The sequence below is a fragment of the Pelodiscus sinensis genome, chromosome 1, assembly GCF_052426305.1.
Source record: "Pelodiscus sinensis isolate ZL-2025 chromosome 1, ASM5242630v1, whole genome shotgun sequence".
Lineage (NCBI taxonomy): Eukaryota > Metazoa > Chordata > Testudines > Trionychidae > Pelodiscus > Pelodiscus sinensis.
Genome location: NC_143052.1, coordinates 176,720,558 through 176,734,588, shown reverse-complemented (window position 1 = coordinate 176,734,588; position 14,031 = coordinate 176,720,558). Strand labels below are relative to the sequence as shown.

Sequence of the window (14,031 nt, the reverse complement as noted above, 5' to 3'; positions counted from 1 at the left end):
AAAAAAAAAAAAGTTTAGGTTCCAAAAATCTGGTGGAGTTAAAGGCTGTCTGAGATGGGAATGTTTATAAGCTCTATGATATTAACTGCAGCACTCAACCTGAGGTGACATAAAGCATGCAAAAAAGAACTTTCTGTCAGTTTTATTATTTCTAAAAACGTTCCCCTTGAAGGAGAAGAGTGACCTTGCTCTGCTGAGCTGACATATGCCACTGAATTAATGGCTAAGCGTTGCTATAAGGAAGCTTGCAGAAACATTACAACTCCAGTGGCTGAGTTTGCTGTGAACATTAATCAAGTGAACCAAAATGATGCTTCAGATACTCATTTAAAAGTAATAAAAACTCTTCTTTTTTTTTAACTTTCTTAGAATTAGCTTATTGTTGGTCATTACCTGTGGTCAAGGATATTGCTGCAGTAAAACCTAGCTGATGGGTTCTAAAAGTTCCTTCACTCTTCTAAAACTGAACAAGTTTGGAGGATGTTCATGTCTAACAGTGATGACTTGGTGTTCCTATTTAATACCAAACCTCAGTGGAAACTTTAGTTGATGGAATATTTTTCACAGTTTCCTTCACCATTCCACTATGTTACGATGGCAAGGGATGTAAAGGCCTGATTGTGTTCTCAGTAAAGGCAATGGAGTTTTATTACTGGCTGCATTGGGAGAAGGCTCAAACCAATTTGTCCTATGCGTGCGTGATGTATGAGGGAGGTAATTAGAGGTAGCATGCAAAGTGAAGGAAATAAATTGCTCTGGCCTTCCTCCGCTCTTGAAAGCTTCAAGAAATGATGTCACATACGTAATATCATTCTGAGGCACAATTTACTCACCCTTTCTATCGTATAGTGTTGTATATGTATTTAAGACTTTTATTCTCTAGGGACCCAGTCCTAAAAACACTGTAGTGTGTGTGTAATTTTACTAATATGAGAACAGGGCTGGCCCGCAACATTTTGACACCTGAGGCAGGAAGCTCAAATGATGCCCCATGTCCCCTCGCTGCACTAGCAGCAGACACAAATTTCTACATTCTTGGTCCTAGTGGCGCCCGTTCCCCTCATAGTCTGGCACCTAAGGCGACTGCCTCAGTTCGCCTCATGGTAAGGCCAGCCCTGTATGAGAAGTTGCATTGAACTTGATAGTAGCAAGGCCTAGATCTGTTTTACATAAAACATTTTTTTAAAAGAATTCCACTAGATAAATAAGATTAGGGAAAATTTAAACATCAAACCAGCTGGTTCTGATAATATGTGGGGATATTTGAATTGCTCTGGTTCTTAAAAAAACCCAACAACAACAGGGAAAGCAAGGAAGTTCATATTTAAAGATCAGGGACCAAGACCCAGCTCCTGAAAAGTATTTAGACACCAGGACCTTCACAAGTCTGAGTCCAAACCTTATGTTCTTACCAAGTGTTTAATGACTATAATCATTGCCCCGGCAACAAGCTCATTGACTTTAAGAGCCAGTTTGCAGAGGGAGGGGTTCAGGACCTGTCCCTGGATGTTTTTGCACATGTCTAATTGAAAGATGAAAAGGGGTGACAGTGAAGGAGATGTGCTCATCATGGCAAGTGTTAAACTGACCGTTTCTATAGCTCCTACTTAAACAACGAGGAGTCCTGTCACATCTTAAAGACTAATAGATCTTTAGAAAGGAACTCCTAGGTGTTTTTACAGATATAGACTAACACGACTACCCTTCTGAGACATAGCTCCTGTGAATTTGTCACACTCCCCAACCTTCCTTTCACATCATTTTCTTTTTGGTGTGTCTGTGTGCAATTCAAGATAGTAATGAAATAACAGAGAAATATTTGAATTCCATGATTATTACAAATACATGTGGGTGTATGCACAATATCAGCCAATTGCCTTGCCGATAAATGTGCTAAGCAGCTGTTGTTCTGTTTGGGAGCTGTGTGGTGCTAAGTAAATTTCAAAATCTGCCTGTTGGTTCTGTTTAAAGTTCAGGAACTATACGTGCCTTTCTTAGAAGAAATAAAAGAGGTTGCCCTCTTCCCCCTGACTTCCCATAACACTTGTAAATCATGGTTTAAAAATCTTGCTATTTCTGAGGTAATTGTTTCTACAATGAGTATTTTCTGGCCTCTCAGACATAACTTATTTAAAATACAGTATTGCTTGCAAGGTGAAATTGGCTGTTAGTTTAGGCTTTCCCATGTGCTTGGCATAAACATTTAACAAAGGTAAGGAGATGGACCCTAGTCCTGAAAGCTATTATGCCCATGCTTAAGTCTGGAAGCCCTATTGACTGAATGAAGCTGTTCACATGCATGCAGGACCAAAGGATACTCAGAGTAAGGCACAGGAGCCACAAGTGGCTCTTTACTTTGTCTCCTGTGGTTCATTGTCGCACGTGACATTAGAACACTATGTCAATCATTGATCAAGCTAAGGTATCAACCCATAAGGATGCTTTTACTATGTTGTTATTGTAGAATACTTGGTCAGTCATTTTGTTGAAGTCTGAATATCACTGGTATAGACTCCAAACCACTGAAAAATGAAGGTTTTAATAGAAAATCTGACAACGCTGCCAGGTGTGCTACATGTTTCACTGAACACTTCGGTGAAGGCTCGAGTCTAGAGGTTTAAGTGGGTATTAGAAAGATATACTCATGTAACAGCTGTTCACCGTTTGCTTTAAAGAGTGATATTTGCTGAGATGTGGAAGTGTTAAATATAATTAACACACCACTTCACACAGCTGTTTATTTTCCAGTGATTTTTCCATCATTAAAGTTAGAGTGTTTGCTCTGATGTTTCACATGACAGCTCTGTTGAACAACCTCTTTGTCTTTCTTCCCCTCAGCCTGCCTACTCTATGCAATCACTGAATGCCAGAGCACACTGACAGCATCTTACAGAGTAATTTTTAAACTAGTTAAAATGCCATTTCAGTAGCTTGCCCCTTGAGTTAGCAAGAACAAGCTGTATCATTTTTTGTTGCTTTGCCTGGTGAGGTTTTGTTTTTTCAACGGACTAGAAAATCATATTACTAGTTATATTAATGGTCAGATATTCTAAATAGGTAATTAATGTGTAATGGGCTAAATCCCTGAAGTATGGTAGGCCTGATGTCTCCTCCGTTAGCTCTTCATTACGCTTCTAATTGTTTCTGAATCAGGAATTCAAATTCTTATACTTCATACAGAATTAAGAAACTTCTTCATACAGATCAGTGCTAAACTTAAAAGATGTTATCTTGCTTTCAAGCTAGTTAAAAGATCATTTCCTTTGATCTATTAAAGAATTAAGATGGGCTGGCTAATAGTCATCTCTACATTGATAGCTCTGTGTTTCATCTCCATAGTGGCTATCATTGGATCTTTTGTTTGAGGGACTAGAAGTATCATGGATTGGATGTATTCACCCCCAGTATCTGTACGTGAACTTTGCCCAGCTTGACTTACCTCCATTGATCAAGCTGGCATATTCTGTGCTCTTGGGTGTGTTCATGTGGCTTCTCTCCCTGCAGGGAGGAAAGAGCAGGGACAGTCTAGAAACACATTACAAAGGAACAATCCTTAGTGAGGGCGGAGAAGCATAAAGAGACAAAGTACAGAAGGAAAATATTGAGCCAGATCCTCAGCTGATATAAATCAGTATAGTTTGCTTGAAATCACTAATCATGCTGATTCCCACCTGCTGTGCATCTGGCCCCATTATCTGAAGTATGAACAGCCTATCAAAGACCTGCAACAGTTACCATAAGCAATTTAGTGTGGACAAGTGAAAAATGCAGCTGAAAATGAGTGGAGGAATTTCAAACAGGGAGGCATTTATCCCTGTGCAGAGAGCCATCATGAAGCCTCTGTACCATGTAACTCCCAAGTACATATTATACCACATAGGACTTGGGTGGTGCATCAACACTGTGCTGGCATTCTATGCTAGGGGCTGCCCCTTCAACAGGTAGAAATTGTCAGTGTCCGTTAGAGATATGACCAGGTTGAATTTCACCCAAAATGAATATTTAACAAGGCAATCACTGCCACTAGTGGTGAATAAATCGTCATAGCAATTTCCTGCTTTGTACCCTAATTAGGAAATATATACGAAAAAACTATATTCCATATATTTTAGTGTTTGTTGTTTTCCATTTGCACATCAAACACTTTGGGTTGTTTTCTATTCGTTGCTCCTTTGTAAACATCATTTAAGATTTTAAGGATAGCTCACAAGCAAGAAAAAATGTGAATAAAATAAAAAAGTGTCTCCTTAGCTCTTTAAAAGTCTTATTTAAAGAATCTCAAATTTCTGGGAATGAGAAAAGCAGAGGAAGATGGATGAGTAATTATAAACAATTCAATATGTTTGCCTTTTCATGTTATGTTTATTGGATGCTAGAATGTGAATGGAGTGCAAGCCAGCAATAGTCCTTTACTGAATCTAAACAAATGATACAGGAACATTTACTCAGCCCTTTTGTGGAAAACTAAGGGTGTTTGTTCATCTACCTGCATTAGATTTCATTCTGCAGATTCACATTTGCTTAATCATTTCTCTTTTGTGACTTCAGCCAGCAAAATCACTTAGTTTTACAAGATACCGGTATCAAAAATCAGTTACATATTTTAGTCTTGTAGATTTGCCTTGACTTTTAGAGCTTTTCTTTAACGTAGAAGTGAGGCCTGCAGATTATAACTATACCTTCAAAAAATAGGTGCTTCCTGACACTAATGTGGTGACTGACAATACCAAAAGTAATAGCCTTGTTCCCCACCTAGCCCATGGCTCCTAAATCTGCGTTTCTTTATCAGTATAATGGGGGTTGAATACATTTTAAAAGGTGGTAGCTATTGATTACTTAATGGAAAAAGTTAGTATGTGAGAATTGCTGAAGCAGCCCTATTTAGTGCTCTTCTGTGCAACAAGACCATTATCTGGAATGGTGGAAATCATCCTGTAACTCCTATTAATATTTAATAGATCTGAAGCAACACTGAGATATACTACACAATAGCCCAGAGCATCTGCCCAGATAGAATATAAGGTTATTTCAAGGCTCTAAAAAGAATAACTGATTTCCCTGTGCTCAGGCTGTTTATGAGTAAGAGCAACAATAAACCCTTTTCCTCTGTGCTTTTTTAAACTATCTGAAACACATCAGCACTTTAATATACCGTTATTCCTAGTAGGCAGCTTGAAATGATGGAATGCTCCAGAAAGGTCGCTGTATGTTTAGAGATCACTGCATAAGAATATTTTATGTTTTCCCAATATTGTTGTGAATCCCAACCTCCCTCTTTCCATCCTTTCGTCTCTGCTGAGGGGCACATTTGGCAAGGCTGACAAGTCAGTGAAAGGTGTTAATCCTGTCTAATAGTCCCATAATCCTTGGGGCTGTGTTTTACATCATGCTATTGAGCTAACCCCTTGTCATGTGTCAGGATATTGTTGATCTAGTAAATATAGAAGTTATATCTGAGAGTATTAGATAAAATTAAACTGAACAGGCTAAATTGTCCTATAATCAATTATTAGTAGCTTTCTCTAAGAAGATTTTTTCTGATGGATTACAAACAATTAAAATACATCGCAAATAAAATATAATTTTTTTTTAAAATTACTAAGTCAATTTTTAAATGACTAAATGTCACCCATTTAAGTTAACGAATATATTCAAATGTATTTCATGTAATAATTTTTGTAAACCAAGCTCATGCTAAAACAAAATCAAAATGAAATGAACAAAAATGAATATAAAAAGCAAGATGATGTCATGATAGAAGACTCAACACCTACATTCTACAGCAGAGGTCTCAGACTCATAGTCCATGGGCCATCCCCAGCTGGAGTAGTTGCACAATTCAATTCAGAAGTGCTAGCATGGGCAGAGGGAAAGGGCCTGTCTGTTCCCATTCTGCAAGCCCTGCTTCCTTCTGCCACCGCCCTGCCCTCTCCCCTTCATAGGACCCAGTCCCCCTCAGGGATTACCTGAGAAGGGGCTTGGCACAGGGCAATAGCGCAGTAGTCAGGCTCCTCTGCACTCCCTGCAGCAGTAAGAGCCACAGAGAAGCAGAACTCAATTGATGGGCACACTCACTCTAGCTGGGAGTGGACTGTGAGTTTGGGACCCTCTGTTCTACAGAATGCCTTCTGGTGGCTAGAACCCAATTACAAAGTGAAAATCATTACTGGCAAAGATCTCTGTGGTTGTGCACTTTTCATTGAAACAATATTTTGGTGACCATTTCCACCGAAACACAGTGTTTTCTGACTAGCTCCAATAAGAAGTGGTGTGTAGATGTTTGGGAAAGCAAGGATTGGTCTATCAGAGTACGTTTCATCTGAATAGTGTAAAAAGCGATCATGATTTTTTATTTTATTGTTTTTAGAAAAAATTGAGATTTTAAGACTTGCTATTTTTCCATGGTTTTTCACTGTCACCTCCCTCCCCTCATCAACTATTTTTAGTTTAAAAGCATCTGTGTAAGAGAGATAAGGGAGCTAAAATGGATAGTGATCCTTTGATTTATGACCAGGGACAGAATAAGAGGGGGGTCCTTCCTAGCTGGAAATACCCCGGGGAAGTATATCTGTACACAGGATAGTTGGTATCATTTTGATGAGCACCATCCTTAAGATCACAGTTGCTGAGACTGAATATCAAATTGTCACCCTCTACAACAGTCAGGAGTCTGACAGTTTTACTGATGAGACTCTTAGATGACTGACTATGCTCAGAAAAGGAGAGTATACACACAGGCTACGTCTAGACTGGCATGATTTTCCAGAAATGCTTTTAACGGAAAAGTTTTCCGTTAAAAGCATTTTCGGAAAAGAGCATCTAGATTGACAGGATGCTTTTCCGCAAACGCACCTTTTGTGGAAAAGCGTCCATGGCCAATCTAGACGTGCTTTTCCGCAAAAAAGCCCCGATCGCGAAAATGGCGGAAAAACTTGCCAGTCTAGACACAGCCACAGGGCACATCTACACAGCAGGGCTAAAGTTGGAATAAGCTACACAACTTGAGCTACAGCAATTGCGTAGCTAAAATTGAAATAGCTTAAGTCAGCTTTTGGCACTGTCTATGCAGCAGGAAGTTGAAGGAAGAACACTCTTCTTTGGCTTCCCTTACTCCTCACAAAATGAGGGTTACCAGGACTCGGAGTAAAAAGTCCTCCAGCTCAACATTATTTTTAAATAATGGCTTCCAGTGTAGACAAGCTCTTTGTTATTTTGGAATTACATGAGTTATTCCGAATAACGCTGCTGTGTAGCTGTACCGATACAGAGCAGTAAACTTCAGCTTAGTAATTATGGATAGAAAAAGGCACAGATCTGTATCATCACTCAGAAAATTACCATAAGATTAAATTGTTACTCAGATTGAATGTAATAAGAGCTTCAGATGCCCTGCTTTTAAGAACACTTGATGAAAGGACATGAATGGTGTCATGACCATGGTATATCATGACCATTTATGTATTAAGAACATAGACAGATAAACTAACTCTAGCTGTATATTTCTCTTAAGGCACCCACCACTATAATATATAAGTACTTTACACACATACAAATTTATCTTCATAGTATATCCCCATTTTATAAATCAAGAACTGTGGCATGAAGAGAAGAAAGATGATATTTTCTAAAGTGCTTCATGTTAGACTATTTCTGCTTCTACTAAAATAATTGAGTTTTCCTATTAATGTCATGTAAGTTGAGCTATACCAATGTAGAACATTTTTTATATATATACCACGTATGCTTAAGATGACACAGGGAGTTTGTGACAGACTTAAGTATTTAACATAGGGTTTCTGAATTCCAGTCCAGTGCCTTAGTTGCCCTTCTTTTTACTTACACATCACTCAGTGGATGGTCTATTGAAACCTCAATCATTTCTGAAGCTTCCTCTTCAAAACTGCAGTCTATTCAGAGGTATATCTGATGGAGAGATCTTGGAAACGCATGAGATTTCAGTAAGCTGGTAAACAAGCCTCAGACATCATACCTGATAAAACCTTCTCTGAAGTCATTTTAAGATTAAAAGAGCTAGAGAGAAGTCAGTGGACCTGTTATTCTTGATGGGACACAAGTGTGATAGGTATCAACAGACTGAAAGAAAAAGTAGGAACAAGCAAGCCATTAGGCAGGCAGAAATCACAGGGAGAGAGGAATGGACAAATGAATATGAACAATTCTTTAACCCAGAAGTTTTACATATGTAGTTGGAGCAGAATTCCAAAATGTGCAGTCTGATATTTACTATTAAGTTTAGTGAACTTTCCTTCCAAATTATGCAAATTGAAGGTTTTGGATACCCAGATATGTACTGAGATGAGCACACAACATTTAAATATAAAACAAGCAAGAAATTAGAAGGAAACAGTTCTTGACTTATCTTTGAATAACTGTGAAAAACCAAAATTGACCACTTTAAAGATACTATTACAAGTCTAGAAACTCTGGTAATTAGTTTACTGGGTTCAGATTTTCAAAAGGTACTTCTAACTTGGGAGTTCCAATTTTTGGATGATAAATATGAGATAGCTACTGAATCAAGTTATCCTGTGTGCTTGGTTCCCTTTGGCCACTCCCAGGCAAATCAAAGTGAAGGGGTTCTCCCTGGAAATGCACAGAAGCTAATTCTCTTGTAGAGAACTCCCAACTGCTGTAAAGCTGACATAGTCTTCAATGCTAACTTTGAGTCAGCCTCATCCTCAGCACAGGATACATGTGGCAGCGATAAGGGAGCATGATGGAGACAGAGCACATCAAAACTCAGTTCTCCACCATTGTGCCAGTGGTACGAATCAGAAAGCCTCCCAGCCAGCTGCAATGCCAAGGCTTAGAGAGCTGCAACCAGCTCCCTTGAGGAGGGAAGTGAGTCCGTGTGTGTTTAAAAACTGGGTGCCTAAATTAGAAGCTATTTTTTTGAAAAATGTGGCACTTAATGAATACTCTGTTTGTTTGACTTGGTTTCATAAGGTTCCCACACAGAAATAAGCTTCAGGTTTGTTATTCAGAATGCTCTCTTAAGGGCCAATCCAATTCCAACTGCAGTCTGTGAGAGGCTTCCCATGGTCTCCAGTGGGAACTGAATCTAGCCCAAACTAGAGAGTCTTAAACAGTTTTCAGCTCTGGCTCCCAGTAGGAAGGATAAATGGTATAAAGTGAATTGAACAGCCACAGTAATAGAATTGGCATCCTCTGTTGCTTAATACTAAATGTAAGTGGCCTGATTACGATCTCCCTTACCCCAGTGTACGTGAAGAGAACTCACTTAAGTCAGCATAAACTACGGCTGTGAAACTGGTGAGCTCATATAATCATACCCATGCGTTAAGGGTTAACAATGTCTTTGATTCAGATTGCTTCATCTCCAGATACACATTCATACTTTGTCCCTAATCCCTATAGGCACCTCTAACGCTGTCTCTGGCTCTATTTGAAAATAGTGTGTTATCTTCCAGTTGTAAGCAAAGGGTTTTTAACATAAGAGGTAAAATGTATATTTGTCTGAATAATGGAAAAGAATATCGTCAAGGAGTTCAGTTTTGTTTGTTTATTTTTGTCTTCTAGCGCACAAGCAGTTTTGGAAGCTTTGACCGTTTTAGACACCATTCAGTATCCAAAGCAGATGATTCAGATGAGGTTTGTATGTCGCAAGAATTTACTTTGGTTACTCCCTCTCCCTGTGGAAAACACTACAGTTCAGTTGTGTAAAACTTGAATTGACGAGCATTTGCTCATGTGCGTGAGCCTGTTGAAATCAATGGCAACTACTTGCGTGACAATGCTGAGCAACAAGAGTCAGGCTTGCACAATCAAACCCTTAATATCCTACACTTCAAAGGGATGCTTCCACAGTAATGGTTTTATGCTAGTAGCCTGGAGATGTGTCTTTCTGTCTTCAAGTGTGTTTGGTAAATTTCCAGCACTCTCATTGAGATCAGACACCATAAATAAGGTGAGCATCAATTTGTACAGCATTTCCTATCTCCCATTTGTGAGTACTTAAGAGAAGTGCAAGCCTGTTACGTACATATTATTCCCTAGACAGATCTAAAGCTATAAGAACTGCTAATAATAACTTGCATCCAACTTATCTGAATCCAAAATATCTCTCTGCAGTCTCTCACTCCATTGTATCGGGGTTTATTTTCATCATGAGTAATAATTATTTTGTTTTTTATTATTATTTCAAATTAGATATGTGAAGTGGAGACTGTAAGTGACATTGGAGATCCAGGACAAAATAAAATGGCAGGTAATGGAGGAAGTTTAGGAAAGAAGATGCGGGCCATTTCCCTAACTATGAAGAAAAAGATGGGTAAAAAGTACATCAAGGCACTCTCTGAGGATATGGTAAATATGGTTAAAAAATCTTTTGATTTGTACAATCAGTTATGTTAGAAATATGGTGCTTGTTTTGTTGTTTTTGATAGTGTATTACAAACTAGCCATGATATAAAAGAGTTCTGGTATATAACTTAGTGATGCATATTGAATAAAAATAGTAGTTAACACAATTATTTATCAGTTCTTTTCCTACTTCCCTACCTTTCCTGTATGCACATATTTCTCTCTCATACATGTGTGCACACACAATTTCACACAACTGAGGCCTAGCACAGAGATGAGAGCTTTATACCATTGGGAATGGGGAGATTTTTTTGTTATGCCAATGGTAAAAAGACTGTGTACGCATCTGTCCATGCATATGGCCATGCAACTGAGGATAAATCTCCTTAAACACTTCCTGTTAACTGTACATCCAAAATATTGGTCCTAAATAAGGTACAAAGGAATTACTTTACCAAATCAGTGGTCCATTTAGTTTTATATCCTGTCTCTGACCAAAGCCAATATTAGGTGCTTCAGAAGAATTTTCAGTGGACATTTATAGAATGACCTGCATTCAGGAGTTCTTCCTAATCCCTGTCCTAAAGCATAAGGGTTTATATCCCTAATACTTTTTTAATCTTATCTAATGTAACTGCAGATATTCTTATTATATATGAAAATGAATGTATAATCTTTTTTTGAAACTAAACCTTTTCCCTTAATATATTGCAGTAATAAGTTCAACATTTTAATCACATACTGTGCATTGAAATGTTTTTCCTTTTACTACTTTTATATTTGAGTTTCATTTTCATTATGTGATTAGTTGTTTCTGTGTAACCAGAAAGGATAAACAGGAGTGCCAGATTTACTTCTGTGTAATTAAATTAATTCTTCATATAAAAGAGAGAGACAACATGTGTACCATAAAGTCTTATTTTCTCCTGTAACTAATATAATTCAATTCTTCTCCACTCATTAACTAGTGCAGTGTGCAATAGAATGATGAAACTAGCATTCTCCCATCTGGAAACCAATAACTTTTAAATGCTGTGATGTGTGTTATATGCATCTGCATGAAAAGAGGAAGTGAGTTTCTAAAAATTAGTCCTACAGCAGAGGCCCTAGGCATACACCACAAATATGATATTATCTTTGCTCCATTCTATGAACCCCATAATATATGCTTAACAATTTCCTTAGTTTGAAGCAACATTCCAGATAGCATATGACATCCTGGTTACTTCAACATGTCATGCTATATTGACACTGCATGCAATACCATAAAGAACCAGCTTCTTTTGGAAACCATCACTGGTCCATTTAGCTATATTACATCTACTTTAAATTCAGCGGTGATTGACGCATGGGTCATACTTTCTAATCTTTGCAAACTCTGTAAGCTATACTTTAAGAGGTAGCATTTAAAAATATAACCTCCAAGGTCCAGGACTCAGGCCTTAGATGATTTTGTGAGGGAAATAGTCCTATGTTAATCTTGTTAAAGCAGAATTTTTATTATGAGACTTGAGCAGACAACTTGGGGAGTGTGATAGATGATCTTCCACATTCCCATCTGGAAGATTGGCTCTGAAAACCCCTGACTTTGGTTCTAGCTGCTGTAGGCCACTAGAGTCTGGGATCTGGGAAAGCTCCTCAGAAGATCAAGAAGTTGCAGCTAATGGTTCCCTTCCTGACTATATGGAAGAGGCAGCCTTTTTTAATATGGCCTCAGATGATTTTGTATTTTCCTTATGAATGTCTAAAATTAGCAAAAATAACTTGAAATACATGACAGGTGAAAAACTTTGGGATAGATTCCTGCCCCATCTCTGGTGAGGTAAAGCAGCTAGAATGTCTCTTGTCTGGCTACATAGGATTTCACCTTTGGCAAGCCTCAAATGGATATAAGTGTTCTGTTAATTCACTATTGTAGTAATTCCGTGGAGACCAGAAATGAATTTATCCAACTGTCCTTTTTTTGTAGAGTAGTCACTAGGAAATTGAGGCACAGAGAGGATAAGTGACTTGCCAATGATTTCAGGTTAAGTAAGCTGTGGAGCTGGGAACTGAACCCAGACTTCCTAATTTTCAACCTATGGTATAACCCTGAAATGTGCTTCCTCCCTTGAATGATTGCTAGTAAAAGAAACTTCCTTAAACTGCAAGTGTAATCCTAATTCTTTAAAAACCGTTGTAGGTGGCCAAGTAAATGTGCACAAGATATTGTGTGTCAGCTATGCATGTAAAATATATTTCACTGCATCTAACCACTGATTTTTTTATTGCTGAAGAATGAAGAAGGAAAAGAAGATTCTTACTCTCACAGTGACCCTGGGGATGGAACACACACAGAAAAAGTCTGCCTAAAAGCCAGTGACTCCATGGACAGTCTCTATAGTTTAAACAGTGGCCAGAGCTCATCTAGTGAGTACAAACAATCCTAGTCTTATCCTGTATTTTCTTTATTACTGACTACGCCTTGAGCTGTTGGTGCCAAAGAACAGAAATTTGATAACACAAGGATCTTCAGTCTAGCAGACCAAGGTACAACAAGATCAAATGGCCGGAAGTTGAAGCTAGACTAATTCAGACTGGAAGTAGTGTGTGGTTATTTAACCTTGAGGGTAATTAACCATTGGAACAATTTGACAAGACTTGCTACAGTGGTTCCTTACAGCTTTCTAATCTGTGAATCAGACTTTGCCCATTTTAGTAATTAGAACCAAAATGTAACTCCACAATAATTAAACTTGAACTTTTCAACAAGCCTGACATCCTGCCAATGGACACAACAGCCTTAAATGTCACAGCTGGCCCTAGGCCTGTTGCTGCCTTGGCCCCATCACCTGTGAAATAGTGATTGCAGGGTCTCCCACATAAGAGCCTTCTCTTATAGAGTCCGGGAACCCAGTGACTCTACTCTACAGATAGCCAAAAGGGGGTAGCCAGTGTAATTCTGTTCCTCTGGAGGTGGTGGGAGATCCTCACCAACACACAAACATTAGAGGATCGAGGTCTGCCTCCTTCCCAGCTCACCAAAAACCTGCTATTTCCCCCACCAGGTAACGTAAACTAGAGGTTTAGGGAGGCATGTGATTGTCCAATAGGAAGTGGGATTCCTGTCAGCCTTCTGCATGCAATTATCTGATGCCATATAGTAGGCAAACTGCTACCCAAGGGCACCGGTCTCTACATGTGATGTTGCATTGGTGTCGTTGCATATATAATATGATGAGAGTGGGTTCTGTAGGCAAAGGCTACTTAGGTGTAGTGAGGCCCTGAGTTGAAATGGGGTAAATGTACAATAATTCACATCAATTCCAATAATTGTTATGGTCATTTTCTCGGATGCTGTTTTGTGCAATCTAAATGGGGAGTTTACTTCCAACACACTGCTACTTTCATCTACAAAACATACTTGGATGCATATTGCTTGACTTACTCTACTGATGTTTTATTATTCAGCCTGGATAATATGACAGGTAGAAATGTTGATAATATTAAAATTTCCTTCATAATGCAGGTGCTAGTTTATAGTATAATGAAATAAAGTAGTTTCTGCAGCATTTGCTTCAGTTTCTCTGAATAAACAGGACAGGTTCAGCAGATATACTTCCCTAAATTGCAGTTTTAAAGTACACATTATTAACCTGCAGAGGTAATATTTCAGCAACCTCCTAAATAAAATGAGCAGTCTATTAG

General features: G+C 38.5%; 1 protein-coding gene across 3 annotated transcripts in view; it reads left to right on the top strand.

The window, feature by feature from the left end:
* SAMSN1 (SAM domain, SH3 domain and nuclear localization signals 1) overlaps positions 1-14,031 on the top strand; it is a 136,969-nt gene that overhangs the window by 104,051 nt on the left and 18,887 nt on the right. For all 3 annotated transcript variants that reach the window (XM_075909842.2, XM_075909844.2, XM_014580526.4), the window contains 3 exons: positions 9,562-9,633; positions 10,192-10,347; positions 12,621-12,753. In XM_075909842.2, coding sequence (XP_075765957.1) covers positions 9,562-9,633; positions 10,192-10,347; positions 12,621-12,753 — 361 coding nt within the window. The remainder of the gene's footprint in view (positions 1-9,561; positions 9,634-10,191; positions 10,348-12,620; positions 12,754-14,031) is intronic.